Source organism: Anomaloglossus baeobatrachus, chromosome 2, assembly GCF_048569485.1.
Source record: "Anomaloglossus baeobatrachus isolate aAnoBae1 chromosome 2, aAnoBae1.hap1, whole genome shotgun sequence".
Classification (NCBI taxonomy): Eukaryota; Metazoa; Chordata; class Amphibia; order Anura; family Aromobatidae; genus Anomaloglossus; species Anomaloglossus baeobatrachus.
Genome location: NC_134354.1, coordinates 58,684,475 through 58,702,568, shown reverse-complemented (window position 1 = coordinate 58,702,568; position 18,094 = coordinate 58,684,475). Strand labels below are relative to the sequence as shown.

At 41.8% G+C, this 18,094-nt stretch overlaps 1 protein-coding gene across 2 annotated transcripts in view; it reads left to right on the top strand.

The window, feature by feature from the left end:
• NCAM2 (neural cell adhesion molecule 2) overlaps positions 1–18,094 on the top strand; it is a 579,053-nt gene that overhangs the window by 332,770 nt on the left and 228,189 nt on the right. For both annotated transcript variants that reach the window (XM_075335064.1, XM_075335065.1), the window contains exon 6: positions 10,793–10,910. In XM_075335064.1, the coding sequence (XP_075191179.1) occupies positions 10,793–10,910 (118 nt within the window). The remainder of the gene's footprint in view (positions 1–10,792; positions 10,911–18,094) is intronic.

The following is an 18,094-nucleotide window of genomic DNA, read 5'->3' as shown; positions in this document are numbered from 1 at the left end:
TTTTAACATTGCGAGCTTTGTCGTCTATGGTTTACGATTTTGAGGAAAGAAGCAGTCGAATACATGCTCATTTTCACTTCTATACAATGGGGCAGACCGAAATGAGAAGGTAACCATCTGCTGCTTTCCTCACCTATCCTGGTGGGCCACACTGCTCTCCAGTACTGCTAAATAAGAATCATAAGTATGGATGGGGTGTGAAATCTTGCAACCACCCAAGTGGCCAACACAGACTATGCCACTGGGTCAAATAAATCTTGAGGTCCCATAAGAAAATGTCTAATTTGACCTCTACCCAGCTTGGTCAGGCAAATTCATTGCACATAGATGCAGTCACAGTGGTTAGCTTGAAACAACAAAGGACTTTTCTAGCCATTAAGCACAGCACATTAAGCTCTTTTTACTAACTGGCCAGTTGAAGCTGCTGATTTTTTTGGCCACAAGGGATGTTGGATGTGGGAAGCTGGATTGGATTTACTGAGGTGGGTGGACAGCAGGCAAAGAGCACGACAGTTGTATGATTTACCTCTTCTGTCGGTCAGTCACTGGACAAGTAAGTGAGTAAACTTCCTTTTTAGGGGGTTCTGTAATGAAGGGTCATTAAGTATTATAGATGCTATTATACTCACTATGTATTAATATTTGGACATCTTATAAATTATCTACTTTTGAGATTGAAGTAACGCTTGCATGTGACTCCCACAAGGATCGCATCGTACTACCAGATCGACTTGTGGCTCTCCTGACTTGGCATGTCAAATCCATGTATTTCTATGCAGCTAAAATATCCCTGTCAGGAGAGCCACCGGCCGGTCCGGGCAGTGCGATGTGATCCTCGTGCGAGTAACACACAAGTGTGACTGCAGCCTTAAGTGGTATTTACACGCAGCGATATCGCTAGCGAGCGTACCCGCCCCCGTCGTTTGTGCGTCACGGGCAAATCGGAGCCATCACACGGACTTACCTGCCTATCGACGCCACTGTGGCCGGCAAACCGCTTCCTTTCTAATGGGGCAGTTTGTGCGGCATCACAGCGGCGTCTCTAAGCGGCCGCCCAATAGAAGCGTAAGGGAGGAGATGAGCAGCCGTAACATCCCACCCACCTCCTTCCTTTCTCATTGCCGGCAGTAGCAGGTAAGCTGTAGTTCGTCGTTCCCGTGGTGTCACACGTAGCAATGTGTGCTGCCTTGGAAACGATGAACAACCTGCAACCTCAACAATCAACGATTTATTGAAAATGAACGACGTGTCAGCGATGAACGATTTGGTATTTTCCATCATTAACAGTCGCTCGTTGGTGTCACACGCAACAACGTCGCTAACGATGACGGATATGCGTCAAGGAATCCGTGACCCCGGCGATATATCATTAGATACGTCGTTGCATGTGACAGGGCCTTTAGAGGCATGTATTGCTAAAAAATTGATTGACGTAACACACATTTGGGCCATAAGATACTTTGCTATATGTATATAAGCATACCTATAGTTATTTTCTTACAATACCTGATGCAAAGCATTGTTTTTGAGTCTAATGCGGGCGTCACACGGTACGATCTATCGTGCGATCGCACGAGCGATCATACCCATCCCCATCGTTTGTGTGTCACGGGCAAATCGCTGCCCGTGTCGCACAAAGTCGTTAAACCGCCGTCACATGTACTTACCTGCTGAGCGACCTCGCTGTGGGCGGTGAACATCCTCTTCCTAAAGGGGAAGGGACGTTCAGCGTCACAGCGATGTCACACAGTCGCCGGCCAATAGAAGCGGAGGGGCGGACCTCGACGATGCATCGCACAATAGATCGTCTCGTGTGACGCCCGCATTAGTATATTTGCATGCATTGTACTTGTTATCTGCAAGGAGTTTGTATGTTCTCCCCGTGTTTGCGGGCGTTTCCTCCGGGTACTCCGGTTTCCTCCCACACTCCAAAGACATACTGATAGGGAACTTAGATTGTAAGCCCCAATGGGGACAGTATTGCCAATGTATGTAAAGCGCTGTGGAATTAATAGCGCTATATAAATGAATAAAATTATTAATATTATTATTATTATTATTATTATTATACTGCAGTTTACATCACTTTTTGATACCTCCTAATCCTTACCGGCTTTAAATGTTTTTTGTCTTTCTCCTTTTAAAATAAGATACAGGGAAATAGAGAGTAATGTTAAAGATTGAGAATCAGCAATTGTTTACCTGCTTTAGCATCAGAAGCTTACAGATGTATCAACCCTTACGTTTTCTGAAAAAAAAATAGGACATGATTTTTCGTAATAAATACATTTTTCAATAATTGTTTACTCCCTGCTACTATAATTCTTGATAGGCTGTAATCCACATCACAACGACTGGATGGCCCTAAGTAAATACATATACCATAAACAGCTCTCTAATAAATACTGCAAAATTGTAACTCTAGTCACTACTCATGAACTAGCCTTGAGTCTGGTAAGTTCATTTGCCTGGAGTCAGCAACCAAGAGGGATTGTCAGAATTCCAGAAGGGTAGTGGATAAAGACAATGGGGCTAGGCAAACGGATAGAAGAAAAGTCCAAGCGGGAGTAAAAATAGATCAGATACTGAGCACAGGAAAACAAGGCACTCAGACACCACTGAGCTTAAAGCTAAAACTGGCAGTAGTAATTGGAGGCAGGGAGCCAGCTAAATTACTTCGAACTGGACACACAAGGAGGAAACCCAGCACGCCTATGAATAAGAAGGTCCATGTCTCCAAAACGTAAGGCGTATTTGCACTATTTGTTGAAGACATGTTTTAATAAGATTAAATAAAGGATCTTTTTTAAACATCGGTGCTGGATATTTCCGCCCCCCCTTCCCTTGGATTGATTCTCCAGCACACCATACCCTCCGATTGGATGGCTGAACTATCACCATATAGACAGCGCAACACTCCCCAGCCTCTGATTGGACAACTGAGCTGTCTATCACCATTCTGACAGCTCAGCATGCCTCTGATTGGATGGCTGAGTTGTCTATCACCATTGTGATCGTGGGATATGGGGGGAGGTGTATCTTGCTGTACAGATTCCTATTTTAAGCTTGTTTCACTGACCATTATTTGTACTGCTTGTGTGTACATTATATTGTTTATAAGTAATCACCCCCTATAGTGCAAGGTTATAGCCTCTTGAGGCACTTCCATACCTGGGTGTGGAGGGAGGTGGGCCTAGAGTCCACCTACTGTAAACTCTCTGCTTACCCTGGAGATTCAATCAGTCTGTTGGGAACTTGAAGAGAGAAGGAAGAAGATTGAACCTCTGAGGAAAGCTGCAGCTTCCCAGGGAGACCTGGACATTTATTTATCGCATTCTGGACTATATTCGTGTTTCTTTACTAATTTTACCCTCGGTTTCGTGGATTATGTTATGGACCATTTGATTTGCTTGGAATAAATGCTCTTGTGATTGTACAGCTATCTCTCGCTCTGTTGATTGTGTGATATGGGAGAAGGACCCTGTCACAACTGGTGGCAGCGGTGAGATCAACAGAGCACAGCTTAATGGAGATCAACTCATAGAGTGAGTACAAAAACGGGACTGCATCCAGTCTTAGGCCTCTGCCACACTCACGTGAATTTCACGCACGTGCCGAGAGACACGTATTTTCCCTGCGTGTTGTGTGCAGGTAAGTACGTGTCTCTGGTACGTGCGTGACACGTGTGTTCTACGTGTGCTATCCGCGATAGCACACGTAGAATCAGTAATTATTATACTCACCTGGTCCTTCCTGATGTCCGCGCTGCTGTCCGTGGTGCTGATCCTCGGTCTCCAGCCCTCCCGTCTCCCCGCTGCTGCTGCTGCCAGGCAGTGAAGTGAATATTCAATGAGAATAATGAGCGGCGGTCGGCAGCAAGAGGCAGCAGCGGCAGAGACAGGAGGGCTGGAGAAGGTGAGTTAATGTTTTTTTTTTTTTTAACTGACATGTGTGTTTTCTCCGGCGCGTGTCACACGGGACCGCATCCACACTACACCCGTGTGGTGCGGGTGCGGGCCGTGTGACACCCGTGCTGCCGGCGAAAAACCGGACATGTCAGCGCTTTGAAAATCGCACACACGTACAAACGCACACGGACACACGTTCCGTGTGGTTTTACGTGTGTGTGCCTGCTACAATAGGGTAGCATTGGTTAAAGTGTCTCCGTGCCGCCGGTACGTGTAAAAAATGACAAACACGTGCCGGAGGCACGGATGTGTGGCACAGGCCTAAAGGAGAGAGCCAGAGATCTGGGCCTGAGCTACCAGGGACTGAGTAAAGAAGCCTTAGTTGATCTACTGGTGGGTGCGAGCCAGTCCACCTCCTTACAGATGTCTGACGGACAAGCACTGGGGACGGGGATCCCTGCCCCAAAAAGCCAGTGGTTGGTGTGGTTTGAAATAGAGATGGCAGCTCTTGGACCTGGTTCATCTCAGCAGTATGAGGAGGAGGCTGCTCACCGAGCACAGCGGAGATGAAGCAGTGGAGTCCGACAGAGGGAGTAATGTGAGTTGGAGTGTAAACTCAGCAATCCAGGAGCCTGTGCAGATCACCCGGGTGGACTTCAAGCCATTTGATGAGGCTTCTGGAGATGTGGAAGAGTTCTTCAAGGATTTTGAGCAGCAGTGTGTCATGATGGAGGTTCCCCACTCTGGCTGGGTGCATTTGTTAGTGGAACTCCTGAACGGAAGCCTGGCAGAGGCTTATCACACTATTGAATTTGGTGCAGATCTAAATCTGCAGAATGTCAGTACTTTCAGCTAATGAATGGGAAAAATCTGCACAAAAATCACTCAGCAAAATCACTTAAAAATGTATTTTTGCCACTGCATTTTGCCTTGAAAGAGATGCAGAAATAGTGCAGATATACTTTACATGTGAACATACCCTAAAGCTGGATCAATATCTCACCAATGCTGACTAAGTAACACAACAATCACATTTTGAAATAATTAGGAAACTCATAGAGGGCAGCTTGAAAGTCAAATTAAACCCAAAAATTAGCATTCCTGATGATGCTGGATATCTATTGTGGAATTATCAAGTAGCTAGTAATTATACTTGGCATGGATCACTTTCTAATTATTTCTGGAAGACCACGGAGTTTCATGCCACAGTGGTGCTTGGCAGAGGAGCAAATGTGCCTTTTTCCAGCATCACTTGTAATTTCTAGCTTGGGTAGGAGACCATACAGTATAGTCCTCCTGCTCACTGTGTATTCCGCACCTTCTTATCTAGTCATTAGGTGTGACATTCACGCTTCTTTTCTGCCTTTGATCATACACTTAAGGACAAAAAGTATGTGGCTTTTCTTCTCAATAAATTGATGAATGCGGCTTACAGGTCTGTTTTTACTTTTACAAATCAATATTTCAGAGAGCTTATGTGGCATCAAGTCGTATTCTGGTGACACATGCAGTGCCCGCGCTGTATTGTTACCATGGAAACTGCTAAATAACAAGTACATAAAATATTTCAGCAGTGAGAGTTCCTAATATTATGGCACCAGTAGCAGCAATATTTATAAATAGGCAGGTGGAATAGTGATGCCGATCGGCAAACCTGTAGAGGTCGTTCTGCCGTTTCCACAAAACACAGCAATTAGCAATATTGGATTATAAACTAATGAAATTCTGTTCCCAATGTAATAGTCATCCATGAGAACAATAATAAAATGTTGCAAGTAAAATCAGACATGTTTGATGTCAAGGCTTTAATCGAGGGCTTAAATGGTATTCTCAAGATCAATCTAGAGGAGCGTACTGCTGTACGGCTGCCGAGTTCTTGCTTTATTGGGGGTCAAAGACGGTCATACCACAGGTGCCACCTGGGCAGAATAAGGACGCGAGAGGTATGGGAGTCACTAACACCTCCAAAGTATGTCAAATTCTTGCATTATGATGAGCTACCGGACTGCAAAGGGTCTATACAATGTTCTTGGACAGGGCCTTCTTCTGTCTTGGTCCACCCTACTAGGGGTGGTGTGCTCCTTAAAACGTGACAGGTAAGAGTGCCACTAACACCTCCAAAGTATGTCAAATTCTGCATTATGATGAGCTACCGGACTGCAAAGTATCCATACAATGTTTTTGCACAGGGCCTTCTTCTGTCTTGGTCCACTCTACTAAGGGTGGTGTTCTCCTAAAAACGTGAGAGGTAAGGGTACCACTAACACCTCCAAGGTATGTCAAATTCTGCATTATGATGAGCTACCAGACTGCAAAGGGTCCAGGCATTGTTCTAGCACAGGGTCCTCTTTTGTCTTGGTCCACCCTACTAGGGGTGGTGTGCTCCAGAAGATTGACACTTTAGACCAATTGAATGGTTACACCACTGGTCCGAACTGAGCGCCCTTCCATGGAGAAAGTATAAGAGGACTATGTCAGAGTGGCACAAGCAGGCTCAATTCATAGAACATGCTCATGCCACCCTCCTTGCCTAGGTTAGCCAATCACTCTTAGACTGCATGATGAACAGTCAGTAACCTAAGAAAAGCTGTGCACTATAAAATTAGAAATCTTTCCTTTCTTGAGAACGGAGGGGATTTTTATTCAAAGGATAAAATACAAAATTGCTTGTCTTTAAAAGCACCTTGAAGTTCTATCAGTTTCTGAACTTGAGACAACCCCATTATATATAAGACATACCCAGTCCGGGGGGAGGGGGCAACATAATGCAGCCACCTGGGAGAAACCTTGGACGTCGGGACCCAACAGCACTCGCTTTTAAGCTCCGCCCTGGCAAGTGCCCAGCTCACCCCCCTCTGGTTTAGGGTCCCCACTGCATTGATGTAATTTAGATATAGTAAGTCTCCTGTGGACAGGATTTATATTGTAAACTGTACCCATGGCTCCGGATTCACATTGAAAATGAAAGACATGCTGGGCCTTGTTTATCAAGACTGTCTAATAGTCAAACTGTCATTGTTTCCCATAGTAACCAATCAGACCTTAGCTTTTATCGCTCTGGTAAAGTGAAAGCTGTATTGTGTTTGCTTTTGCCAATATTTCTGGCTGTCCAGTTAAGGATTCTGGTATGGCTCTGACTTGTTGTAACGCCCAGTTAGGTAGAATGGATGTGCGTGGTCTAGCTGCTCAGCAGATGCAATCAGCTCACTGCTGGGGCCAATGATGTAATACCACACCCTATTGAAACTCCAGTCTGATTGGAGTTACCAGTTACTGTATTTCATATCTTTGCACTGCTAGTGTGCTCTTATGATATTCTGATCCTGATGTGTCTTGTTTCCTGACTCTTGTCTGACTTTGCTCTTTACTAACCACATGGTACTTGACCCCAGCTATTTCTGTGACTATGTTTTGTTTCCTGGTTTGGTGTCTGGTTCTGTCCCTTTAATTACTTACTTAGCTAGTTTGACAACATTTCCCTCAATCTTTCTCCTTTGGCCAGCAGCTTCTCTGTGGATGCAACCCAATGGTCCCCGCCTCTGAGACCTGCTAGACAAAGTGATTAGTGCAAAGTCTGACCAAGTTTGCTTTTTAAGTTGATGTCTTCATACAGACATTACACTGGGCCAATAATCATAGAAACAAAGCAGACTGAGCACCTATAGTCAAGCACACAATCCGACGGCAATGGGAGGCCCATCCAGTATCAAGGGATCACTTGATTCCACATACCATGTAAAAAAAAGAATGCAGATTCTCTCCTTTCTTTATTCCATCAAAGGGCAGTAATATGCACGTTTCAACATAAGTTTGTCTTTGTCAAGCATGCTTGACAAGCACTAAGGAGGACGCTGTCATTCTTTTTTTTTACATTACACTGGGCCAGTCTTTTGCTGCTAATATCCTTATGTTGAAGAAGAAATAGTCTCTAATTATACATGGCTTAGTGGCCAGTGTAAAAATTGCAAGTTATTTATTTATTTTTTTATTTTTTAAATTCTGATAGGCAAAATTAATAAAAACGCGCTATAAAAATAGATTTAGAATGAAATATGATTTAAAGAGGACATGCTCTTAAGTTAAGACATTAAGTTAAATCCATTTAAACATTCCTGAGCTCTGCTGATTGTGCCACTTTTTTCCATTTTTCACTGTATCTCCATTGTAGAGATATTTACACTTGTTTCTTCTGTGGAACACAATGTGAAATCTCTGCTTTGCAGACCAACAGGGCATTTCTTCAGAATCTTCTCTAGGGCATGCATTTTAACCCTTCCTTCCCAGATGCAGTCAATGACTTTGAGACTGATAGACTGCTAAATCAGCATCTGGGAGGTAGGGGTGAAATTTCACACCCCCAGTTGGTCTACAAAGTAGAGATTTCACAGAGCGCTCCCAAAGAAAAAGATGGGAATATCTCTGCAATGGAGTGACACAGCACAAAACAGAAAAGAGCATCAGAATCAGGGGTGGCCATGCATTTTTACAGGCTATTTAAAGGGAACCAATAAGCAGGATTTTCATATCTTAAGTAAAGCCAGTGCTATACTGGTGCTAGAATGCTAAATGTAAACATAGCTTTTGTTCAGAGATTGGATGTTTGATTTCAGAAATATTTGCAAGTAAAGGTCCCACAATGCACTGATATTTGATTGACAGGTGCAACAGGAAGGGAATATGTGGGTTGGCTTGCTATCTATTCCAGTCCCTGTCAGTCTGCCTGTGCCGTAATTAACATCCATGACGGAGACGGGAAGGGGGGGGAGCCAGGCAGGAAGACAAGGGCCGGAAAAGATAGCAAGACTCGACTCACAAATTCCCTTCCTGTTGCACCTGTCAATCAAATAGCAGGGCATTGCTGGAACTTTACTTGCACATATTTCTGAAATAAAACATCCAATCTCTGAGCAAAAGCTATGCTTACATTCAGCGTCCTAGCGCCAGTATAGCATTGGCTTTACTTTATATATGAAAATCCTGCTGGCTGGTTCCCTTTAACTCAATTTTTTTGGACAAGTGACAGGTCCTCCTTAAATAAAAGGCTATTTTCTAATTACATATTCCCTCTAAACCTAAGAAACGGACAATAGAGCGGTGTGTGTGCATGGAATGGAAAAAATAGAGCCACTATGAATTATGAATCTAAGCAGTACAGATCCATACAACAGTGCTCATAGTCTATGTGCCCACCTTAAATCTCTCTTTGCCTCTAATATATAGGGTCACAAGAGTAGATTTTTTTTTAATATATTCAAAACTAATCTGTAAAGAAAAATGGTGTCATGTCCTATTGCATGTTATATTACGCAGGTATTTACATAATAGAATAATAATGTTGAGAGTAACTATAAGGATGTCGTGGGCAGGAGGAGGCAGGAGAGGAGTTGAGAATGAGTAAACGGTGGATTGTTTTGTATTTGCAGGTTATTTTTCTGCTTTATCAGGAATGTGACTGGTGTAGAGAAACAGGGAGATGAGGAAAGATTATTATGGTTAGTGAATTGGTGACACTGAGAACATGTACAGGATTTGCATTTACACATAAATGCCCATATGACGCCTCGAAGAATTGAGTGATCATGACGATCAGAACAGAAACCTTTCTAGATACTTGAATATTGTTTACAAATATTTCTATGCTGTTTACTCGCAGACATTATGTGACCGTACGAAAAAAATTCTGTTATGAAAATATTGGTATCTGCTACTTCTCGTTATTTCACTCCTAGATTATATTTTGCATCAGAGGAAATTATATAAGGATCTTTTTACAGGGACAGATAAGAACGCATAGGGTGTGATCATCAAAAATACAGTATATTGTGTTCTATTCTTTTCCTCTACCCTCGTTTAAGTTTCCAGTGAAGATACATACTGCCAATAAGAGAATGTTCTTATTCATGCATAAAAAAATGAGATCGATGACATTCAAACATTCTTTCATTTGATCCCTGGACATGTTCTCCGTTGGCAATGATTGTGGACGAGCGTTTATGTGACTTGTAGGATGAAACGATTCTTGTGAAACATCCATAAAGTGGGTTTGTTACCAGTTTTCACAATACAAATGTCATGATCCAGGCCGGCTTTTCCCTCCTGTGGTTGCACCCAGCTCTGGCCTGGTCATGTTCGGGCTTCACTTCCCTTGCCTCGTTCCGGATTCCAGGACGCTATTTATTGCCTCTCTACCTGTTCAGTGCCAGTGATATTTCTGCCTTGCAGCATGTATACTGGCTCTGGTGAGTGTTCCTGATCTGTCCTGCCCCCCTGCTACTGTGTCCTGACCTGTACCCTTCCCCATTCATCCATCTGTCCCAGTCCCTGACTTCCCTCTCCTTTCAGTTGTTTGTGTTTCCCTCTGCATACCTGATCTCCCGGCTTCCGACTCGGTTCTGTTTTCTGACTTGATTTTGATCCTCCCTTTGCAGTGACTTGACTTTTCTGCCTAGACCCTGACTGTTTGACTACTCTATTGCCCCCTGGTGGTTCACCTGTTAATTGCCTGCTGAAGTTACTCTGCTTTACTTCAGCTGTCTTCCTGTTACAGTGTGACTTTGTCTCTAAATCACTACTCTACTGCCTCCTAGTGCGGAATACTCTGTACTACGTCTTACTAGCCTTTGTACAGCAAGACAACAAACTTTAATTATTAGTGAATAGATTTCTTAGCTCTGATGAAGCCGGTGTACTTTCTTTGGAAATGCATTTTAGAATGACTGCGTATTCCCTCTGAAATATTTTTTTGCCTGATATTAAAATGAGCTTTTAAACATGTTCACTTTAATTTTAAGCGGAAAAACTATGAAAAAGTAATAAATCAATTTATTCTATTACGGATTATATAAAATCAGAGGTAAACTATTTGTTAAATATCTTTTTTTCAGTTCCACCAGCTATCCTAATTCAACAAAGATCCTTCAATGCAACTGCAGATCGCCAAGAGGAAATTACCATATTCTGCCGAGCTACTGGATCTCCCAAACCTCATATCAGCTGGCACAGGTAAGAATTTACTTTTAATATCTTAAATGAAGAGTGAACATAGAAAAATTACAAAAAAAGGAAAAATATTTTGTTTCACATTGCAATTTAAAATGAGAAATAATGTCTAGACCTCAAGACAGGTGGCTGCAGCAGAAGCCTCTCCCCAATTTTCTCTCTACACCAAAGACACAAAGATAATTAAATTCAGCACCTTAATTCAAGACAGTCAAACCTAGAGACTTTGGCCCACACTTCAATGGGTATGGGGATGTCGCCAACTAATTGTCAGAGGAGATGTCGATCAGGCATGTCCAATTTTGGACTGACGAACATATAGTTCTCCTAGAGATGAACTGTCTACTGAGATGTCTATTTGTGGCTTTCTCATAGAGAACACAGGAGCTCTCAGCCAAGTGAGCACTTCTGAGTAGGTGTGATGCTGTAAAGGGTATGGTGGTAGGGGGTAGATATATTCCTCCTAACAAGTGATTTTTGCACTGGTAAGCAGCAGGTAAGGAGGTCAAACCTGGCCTGAATATTCACTGCTAATCCAGGTTTTTGGGGCAATGCCTGACTTGCACAGCTGTAGGATTAGCACAGCATAAATAGGCAGCCAGAATTTCTCACTTTGATTTGGGCTGGGAAGCTGTAACAGGCTTTGTGGGAAAAACATACCTGAATGGACTGGACTTTTGTTTTGCTGTTGGACAAGCTGGACCTTTTCTTTACATTCTTGTTTGAAGTAATACTGTGTGTTTTTCTGTTTGTTATCAGTGTGAATAAAACAGAAATTTTGCACTGAAAATCTTTGTATGCCTCTATACTAGAGATGCATGAACCTTTGGAAGTTCAGTTGGAGGGTACAGTCGAACCTTAGATAAAGTTCGGTTTGGGACCCAGACTTGACCTGAACCTCAATGTAAGTCACTCATTGGGCAGTTCATGATTCTACCCATATTCAGCCAGCCATAAGCAGAACACTTTTTTTGTGTTTGCACACTACATCTGATCACGCTGATTTTACCCCCAGTGCAAGCTGATCAACCACCGCAAGCTGCTTGCAAATGGCTGAGCATCAATCATACCCAAGCACAGTGCTGCTCACTTGAGTGGTATATGTGTCGCCCAGGGTTATGGGGTACTCGGTCTCGGGCAGTATATACAATTGGGGATGTCACTGTGGTGGCCGTTGCCCGGTCCCGTGCCCTGGGTGCTTTTTATAAAGGGAGTATTTACAGGGGAGATAGGAGTTAATGTTCATGTGATGCCAGCTGCGGGTTGTGGTTAAAATTGTGGAACCGCCACTGCTGAAGTGGGTACTCCCTGGGATGGTGGTGGTTTCAGCAATGTTGTTGGGCCCTGCGCAGGTAGGACCGTGCCTGGGAGATGTATGGGGCAATAACGGAGACCACACAGAGTTGGAAGGAACAGTCTCTACTCACTCCGACCTTTGGACCACTTGTTCAGGTCCCTTGGAGTATCAGTGCCAATGTAGTGACCCAGGTGGCTCTGTCCCCGACACTCTCTGTTGGTTGGGTCCCTTAGCCTGAAGCATTGGGGCCCAACTGTCCCTTTGGGGTATCAGTCTCCTTCATCGTACAGCGGGCAGTGCGGACCCTGTGGGGAGGTAAGTGTCAAAACCCCGATCGTATTTTACTGCTGATGCCCCCAGATTATTTGGTTCAGTAAAGTCCTTAGAGGTATGCCACCATGCAGGTATTTATCAGACCGTATAGAACTGCGCCTGATCAAGGGCCCTGTGCTCCCTGCGTGCTCCGGTCCCAGCGGTACTTGTCCATACCCGCTCTGGCGACCTCTCTCCTGTGCCCCTGGGGTCACCGTTGCAGCGACCCAGCTCGGACACGTGTGCACACCTCACTGTGTGCCACCAGCTAACTGTCTGACCCTCCTACTGGGCTGGCTAATCAGAGGACTCGTTCCTATCTCCAGGCGACCATCCCCTTACAGATTAACCCTGTATGCCCAGTATGGAGTGGAGAACTAGGATTTTGGTTGTGCTTTGGTGGTATCGGCACTAATACTCCAGGTCCCAGAGGGTAGGTCCTGCATCCCCTTGAGGATGCAGTTCCTTGTAGTGCCCTGAGTGGCTCAGTAGCACTACATTTGCACTCATAACTTGCTTGAACGTCGAACCTGAGCTCTGGGCTTTTTTAGTCTGTGATTGAACCCGCACCTTGAATATTGAACTTCAGGTCCGCTCATATCTACTCTTTACTATGTCCCTGCCATTGCCTACCAGAGCTGATACCCTACAACTGGAGAGAGGCCTGAGATGGCTGCATGATCAGCCAAAGCACCTAATGTGTATGGCCAGCTTTAGCCTTGTCCCTTTAGACTTTTATCCCTTGAAAATTTAAGAGATCAGAAGGAAAGCAACCCATGTGTTCTACGTAAAAACTCATTAATGCTTCAGGTAGGCTCCTCTATTATATATTTGTATTTGTTGTATGCTCATCTGAGGAGTTAAAGACAAATTATTTACCCAAAAGGTGTAGCCATAGGAGATGGTGAGATAGGAGTCCTACCCTGTTATAGTCATGATAGCTAAAGAGGATCAAAAACACCCTCAGAAAAAAGGACAAAGAAATTATAGATGACATATATTAAATGAGGAGTTACAGAATTTGCTTTGTGTGATTTTTTTATCCATGTTTGCTGAAAAAGTTTTAAATTTCGACGCTGACGTCAATAGAGTAGAAAAGGTGAAGTCAATGGAGTTGTGATAACTGTTAAGGGATCCAAGTTTAAAAGATGGCATTGGCGTCCCACCAACTCAAACTTGGCCATGGCAATAATAATAAAAAATACAATTGTAAATTCAAACTTTGCCAACATAACTAAGCCATGATTTCCCCAGGCAAGTTGCTTCTTAGCAGCAGTGAAGCATCTACAGACCTTATACTGTTTCCTTTCCTTTTTCTTTATTTTTTGGCTCTCCGCCTAGAACGAACAAATCGGATGAGTACATGATGTGTCATTTTGTCTCTTCTAGTCTGAAAGGTATTGTAATTTGTGTACTGAGCTCTTGGTCTCCATACCTCCATAGGATCTGCAGTAATGTCCAGATTTAACGAAGAGCCTCCAGGCCTACACTGTGTAAGAAGAGAGGTCTTGACAGCTATCTTCAGTGTGCGGTGTGATTTACTGTGATTGACACATTTTATTCCAGGGAGAACTAAACACTGTGCACTAGCTGGGAAGAGGTGCATATCAATGATAAGAAAGGGAGATGCAGGTAGCTAGGTCTTGTCTAAAGCAGCTCCATTGAAAAATACATCTTGACATTGCATTGATGAAGTGAATGCGGCTTCTCATTAAAGATAGTGTGATAAACATTGGACTGTCACCCATTAGAAAGTGATTTGTCAATGGCATTTAACCTAAGTTCTGTTTAATATGGGAACAATGAAACCAACTAACCCAGAAGAATCCAACTATCTACCATGTAATGATATAAACCACAATAATGAGGTCTCTCAGTCCAGACCCCTGTTATTGGTTTCTCTGTTTAGTAGCTTCCTTGCAGATTGCCTGAGCTTCTTAAAAAGCTAGAAACACCTTTTATTTTGTTCATAAAATATTTTCTCATTCAATTTTTTTGTATTCTTTGGTTCCCTAATGTGTTCTTTGTAAATTAATTGGAGCATTAACCAGAGATGAGAAAGTCCCTGGAGTTTTTTTTACGGCAAATTTACTCAAATTAGATTTTGAGACAATCTAAATATAACATGTCATTAATAAAAATACACCCAGTAGGGAATAAAGTGATGCAACACTAACGCTACCCTGAGAAAGTCATGCACAATGAAACGCGCGTCGGGGCCAGCGGGGCACCGGAATAATCAGCCACACAACAGGTATGACCATTAATCTCATAAGCATATCCAGCATGGTATTATTTTGTTAGGTGATAGTAAACATTTTTCTGAACGCTACTGAAATATCACTGTGTATTTTACACAGTATGGTATTCAAATTCTACTTGCATTATGAAGGCACACCACCACCTATTATGACATATCACTGCTGCTGAACTATTTTTGTTGATATTTGTTTCTCCTGGTTACAAATCCTGGAAGGTCTGCCATAATACATACCTGTTAACCCCCTCTTTTTGGGTATCCTCCTGTCTATATTCTATATATGCTTACTATTTTTTATATTTTTAATATTTGATTTCATATTTTTTTCATTAAATAAAATATTTGAATTTTACTTTTTCTATTTGCATCACTTTATCCTCTATTGGGTGTTTCTTTTACCTTTATTTTTGATAATGACATTTATTAGTAGTGATCCAGCATAGAGATTTTTGATTTGTCGCTAAATATATAGTCTAAAGCTAGTCTGCACCAGAAAGATATTTATGATGCTCAGAGGTCTCTCTATTCAGCAGGAAAAATTAAATCTAGGACCTGAAAGGGAGTAAAAATAAGCTTAGACATATTGTCATAGGCCTGCCCCTTGCTCTGTCCTGCAGCTGCAGCTCCCCACATACTCATACTTTCTTTGCAATGGTCATTGGATTGTTTTTTGGATCAGTCTTCAATCCGCCAGCACTGACGTAGCCCCATGTCATCACTCATCGTGCATTATGCTCCATGTCACCACAAGACCTAGTTAGCAGAAGGAAATCCAGTTCGAAGAGCAAAGACCAGTCTGATGACCGATCCAAAGCTAGCATCTGGGAGTCGTGGTGAAAATACAGATGAAGGGTAGACTTATAGCTGGTGAGAATAACTTTTTTTCAATTATTAACTCTTTTCTGGTCCTAAAAATAATCCAGAAAAATGGTAACTACAGGTTGTTGTGCTGGATTCATGCAACAAATTTGGATTTCCATGAAAAAAGTGTAAATCTGTCACACATGTAAGAAGTTAGAAATGTTTCAAGAACATTTCAGAACCTAGTTAGTCTACCTTTAAATTAAGCGCTCTTTGTGCAGCCTATAAGCACCTTGCTCTGCACTGATGAGGAGCAAGAATTCTGAAACAGCTATAGATGGGTCCCTTTATATTTTAGATAGTTTTCAGTTACATAGATTGAAATAACCCTATATATATATATATATATATATATATATATATATATATATATAGGGGCAAACATTATAAAGATATGGTTTTTACTATATAAATCATAGCGCAAAACAAACATAAATTATCAGAAATGTTAAACTCACAGAATTTAATTTTTATACACAAATAATTCACAAGAGCACATAATACATAATATTCTCTATGTCTCATATAAATGAAATCTCCTCTGAGACGTCTTTTTTCTAAGCTAAGCAAATCTAACTTTTTCAACCTCTCATCATATGGTAGGTCTTCCATCCATTCCTTGTAGTAGTCTAGTTTTCATCTTTGAACTGACTCTAACTTCTGAATGTCCTTTTTAAAATGTGGAGCCCAAAACTGGATCCCATATTCCAGATGTGGCCTTACAAGTGATTTATAGAGGGGTAACAATACGTTACTTCCATTTAATGTATACGCAGTTATAGGATTACTCCGTCCTAGTGCATTACTTTACATTTATCCGCATTAAATCTCATTTGCCAAGTATCTGCCCATTCCGACATCCAAGCCTGATCATTTTGAATATTGTACTATCAAGGTCAGTTTTTAATATCCTACATAGTTTGGTGTCATCAGCAAAGACTGACACTTTATTCTTAATCCCAACCGCAAGTCACTAATAAAGAGATTAAAAAGCATTGGTCCTAGCACAGATTCCTGCAGTCCCCACTGCTGACTATAGCCCATTTAGAGAATGTACCATGTATGACTACTCTTTTTTTCCTATCTTTTAGTCAATTCCTTACCCATCTGCTTATAGTTTCCCCTAGTCCTTGCTTCTGGAGCTTTAGTATAAGGCTATTATGTGGTACAGTATCAAATTCCTTTGCAAAGTCCAGATAAGTCACATCAGCTGCATTACCAATATCCAGATTTGCACTCACCTCCTCATAGAACCCCAACATATTGGTTAGACACGACTTATCTTTCATGAAACCATGCTGGTTGTCAGTTATATTTCTCTGAAATGTATTTTTGCATTTCATTTCTTAAAGTGACATCAAAAACTTGGCACAACACTGATGTAAGGCTTACTGGACGGTAGTTGCCTGGATCCACCTCTTACCACCTCTTACCTTTTTTAAATATCGGTATCACATCAGCAATCCTCTAATCCTGAGGCATCAACCCTGTTACAAGAGAGTCTAAGAAGAAGAGATACAGTGGTCTGTCAATTACTGAGCTCATTTCCCTCAATATCTGTGGATGAATGTCATCTGGCCTAGAGCATTTGTCAATGTTTAATTTACTCAGATACAGGTGTACTTATTCTTGTGTTAAATTAGTTAAATGAGGTGGTGAACTTTGATTTTTAACTTGCTGAATGATCCCTGGAACAGTCAGTTCCTTGGTGAAACGGATAAAAAGTGCCTGTTTAATATCTCAGCTTTTTCTTTGTCCTTTATAATTGTCCTGTTATTTTTTTATGGGGCCAATATCATTCTTTGTGTTCCTTTTGGCATTGATGTATTTATAAAACAATTGGGGATTTATTTTAATGCCCTTGGCAATTTTTGTTTAAGTACCTAATTTTGCTTGCTTGATTTCTTTTTTTGCATTTCCTATTGATATTTTTATATTTCTGAAATGCTATTACTGTATTCTCAGCCTTCAGGATTTTGATTGCCTTTTGTTTTTGTTATATTATACTTTTTACAGTCTTATTTATTCATAGTGATTTCTTTTTATTCCTTGACATTTGATTACCAGAGGGTATATGTTTTCCACAAGATTCTAGTAGTATATCCTTAAACTTACCCTCTTTATGTTCGATATTCTCAGTTACCATGACTTTGTCCCAATCTACACATTTAAGCTCTTCCCTTAATTTGTTGAAATTGGGTTTTCTAAAATTCCAGGTTTTAGCATTTCCCCTTTGAAATGTTCTATTGAATATTATATTGAAACTTACCATATTATGATCACTGCTGCCCAATGACTCTCGGACCTGTAGATCTGAAAATGTATATGGTCTATTCGACAGGCCCAAATCCAGCAAAGTATCTCCCCTGGTCGGTTCAACTACCAACTAAGAGCGGTAATTGTCTTGAATTGTAAATAAGAATTTACAGAATTTAGCACAACCAGAAGATTCTATGT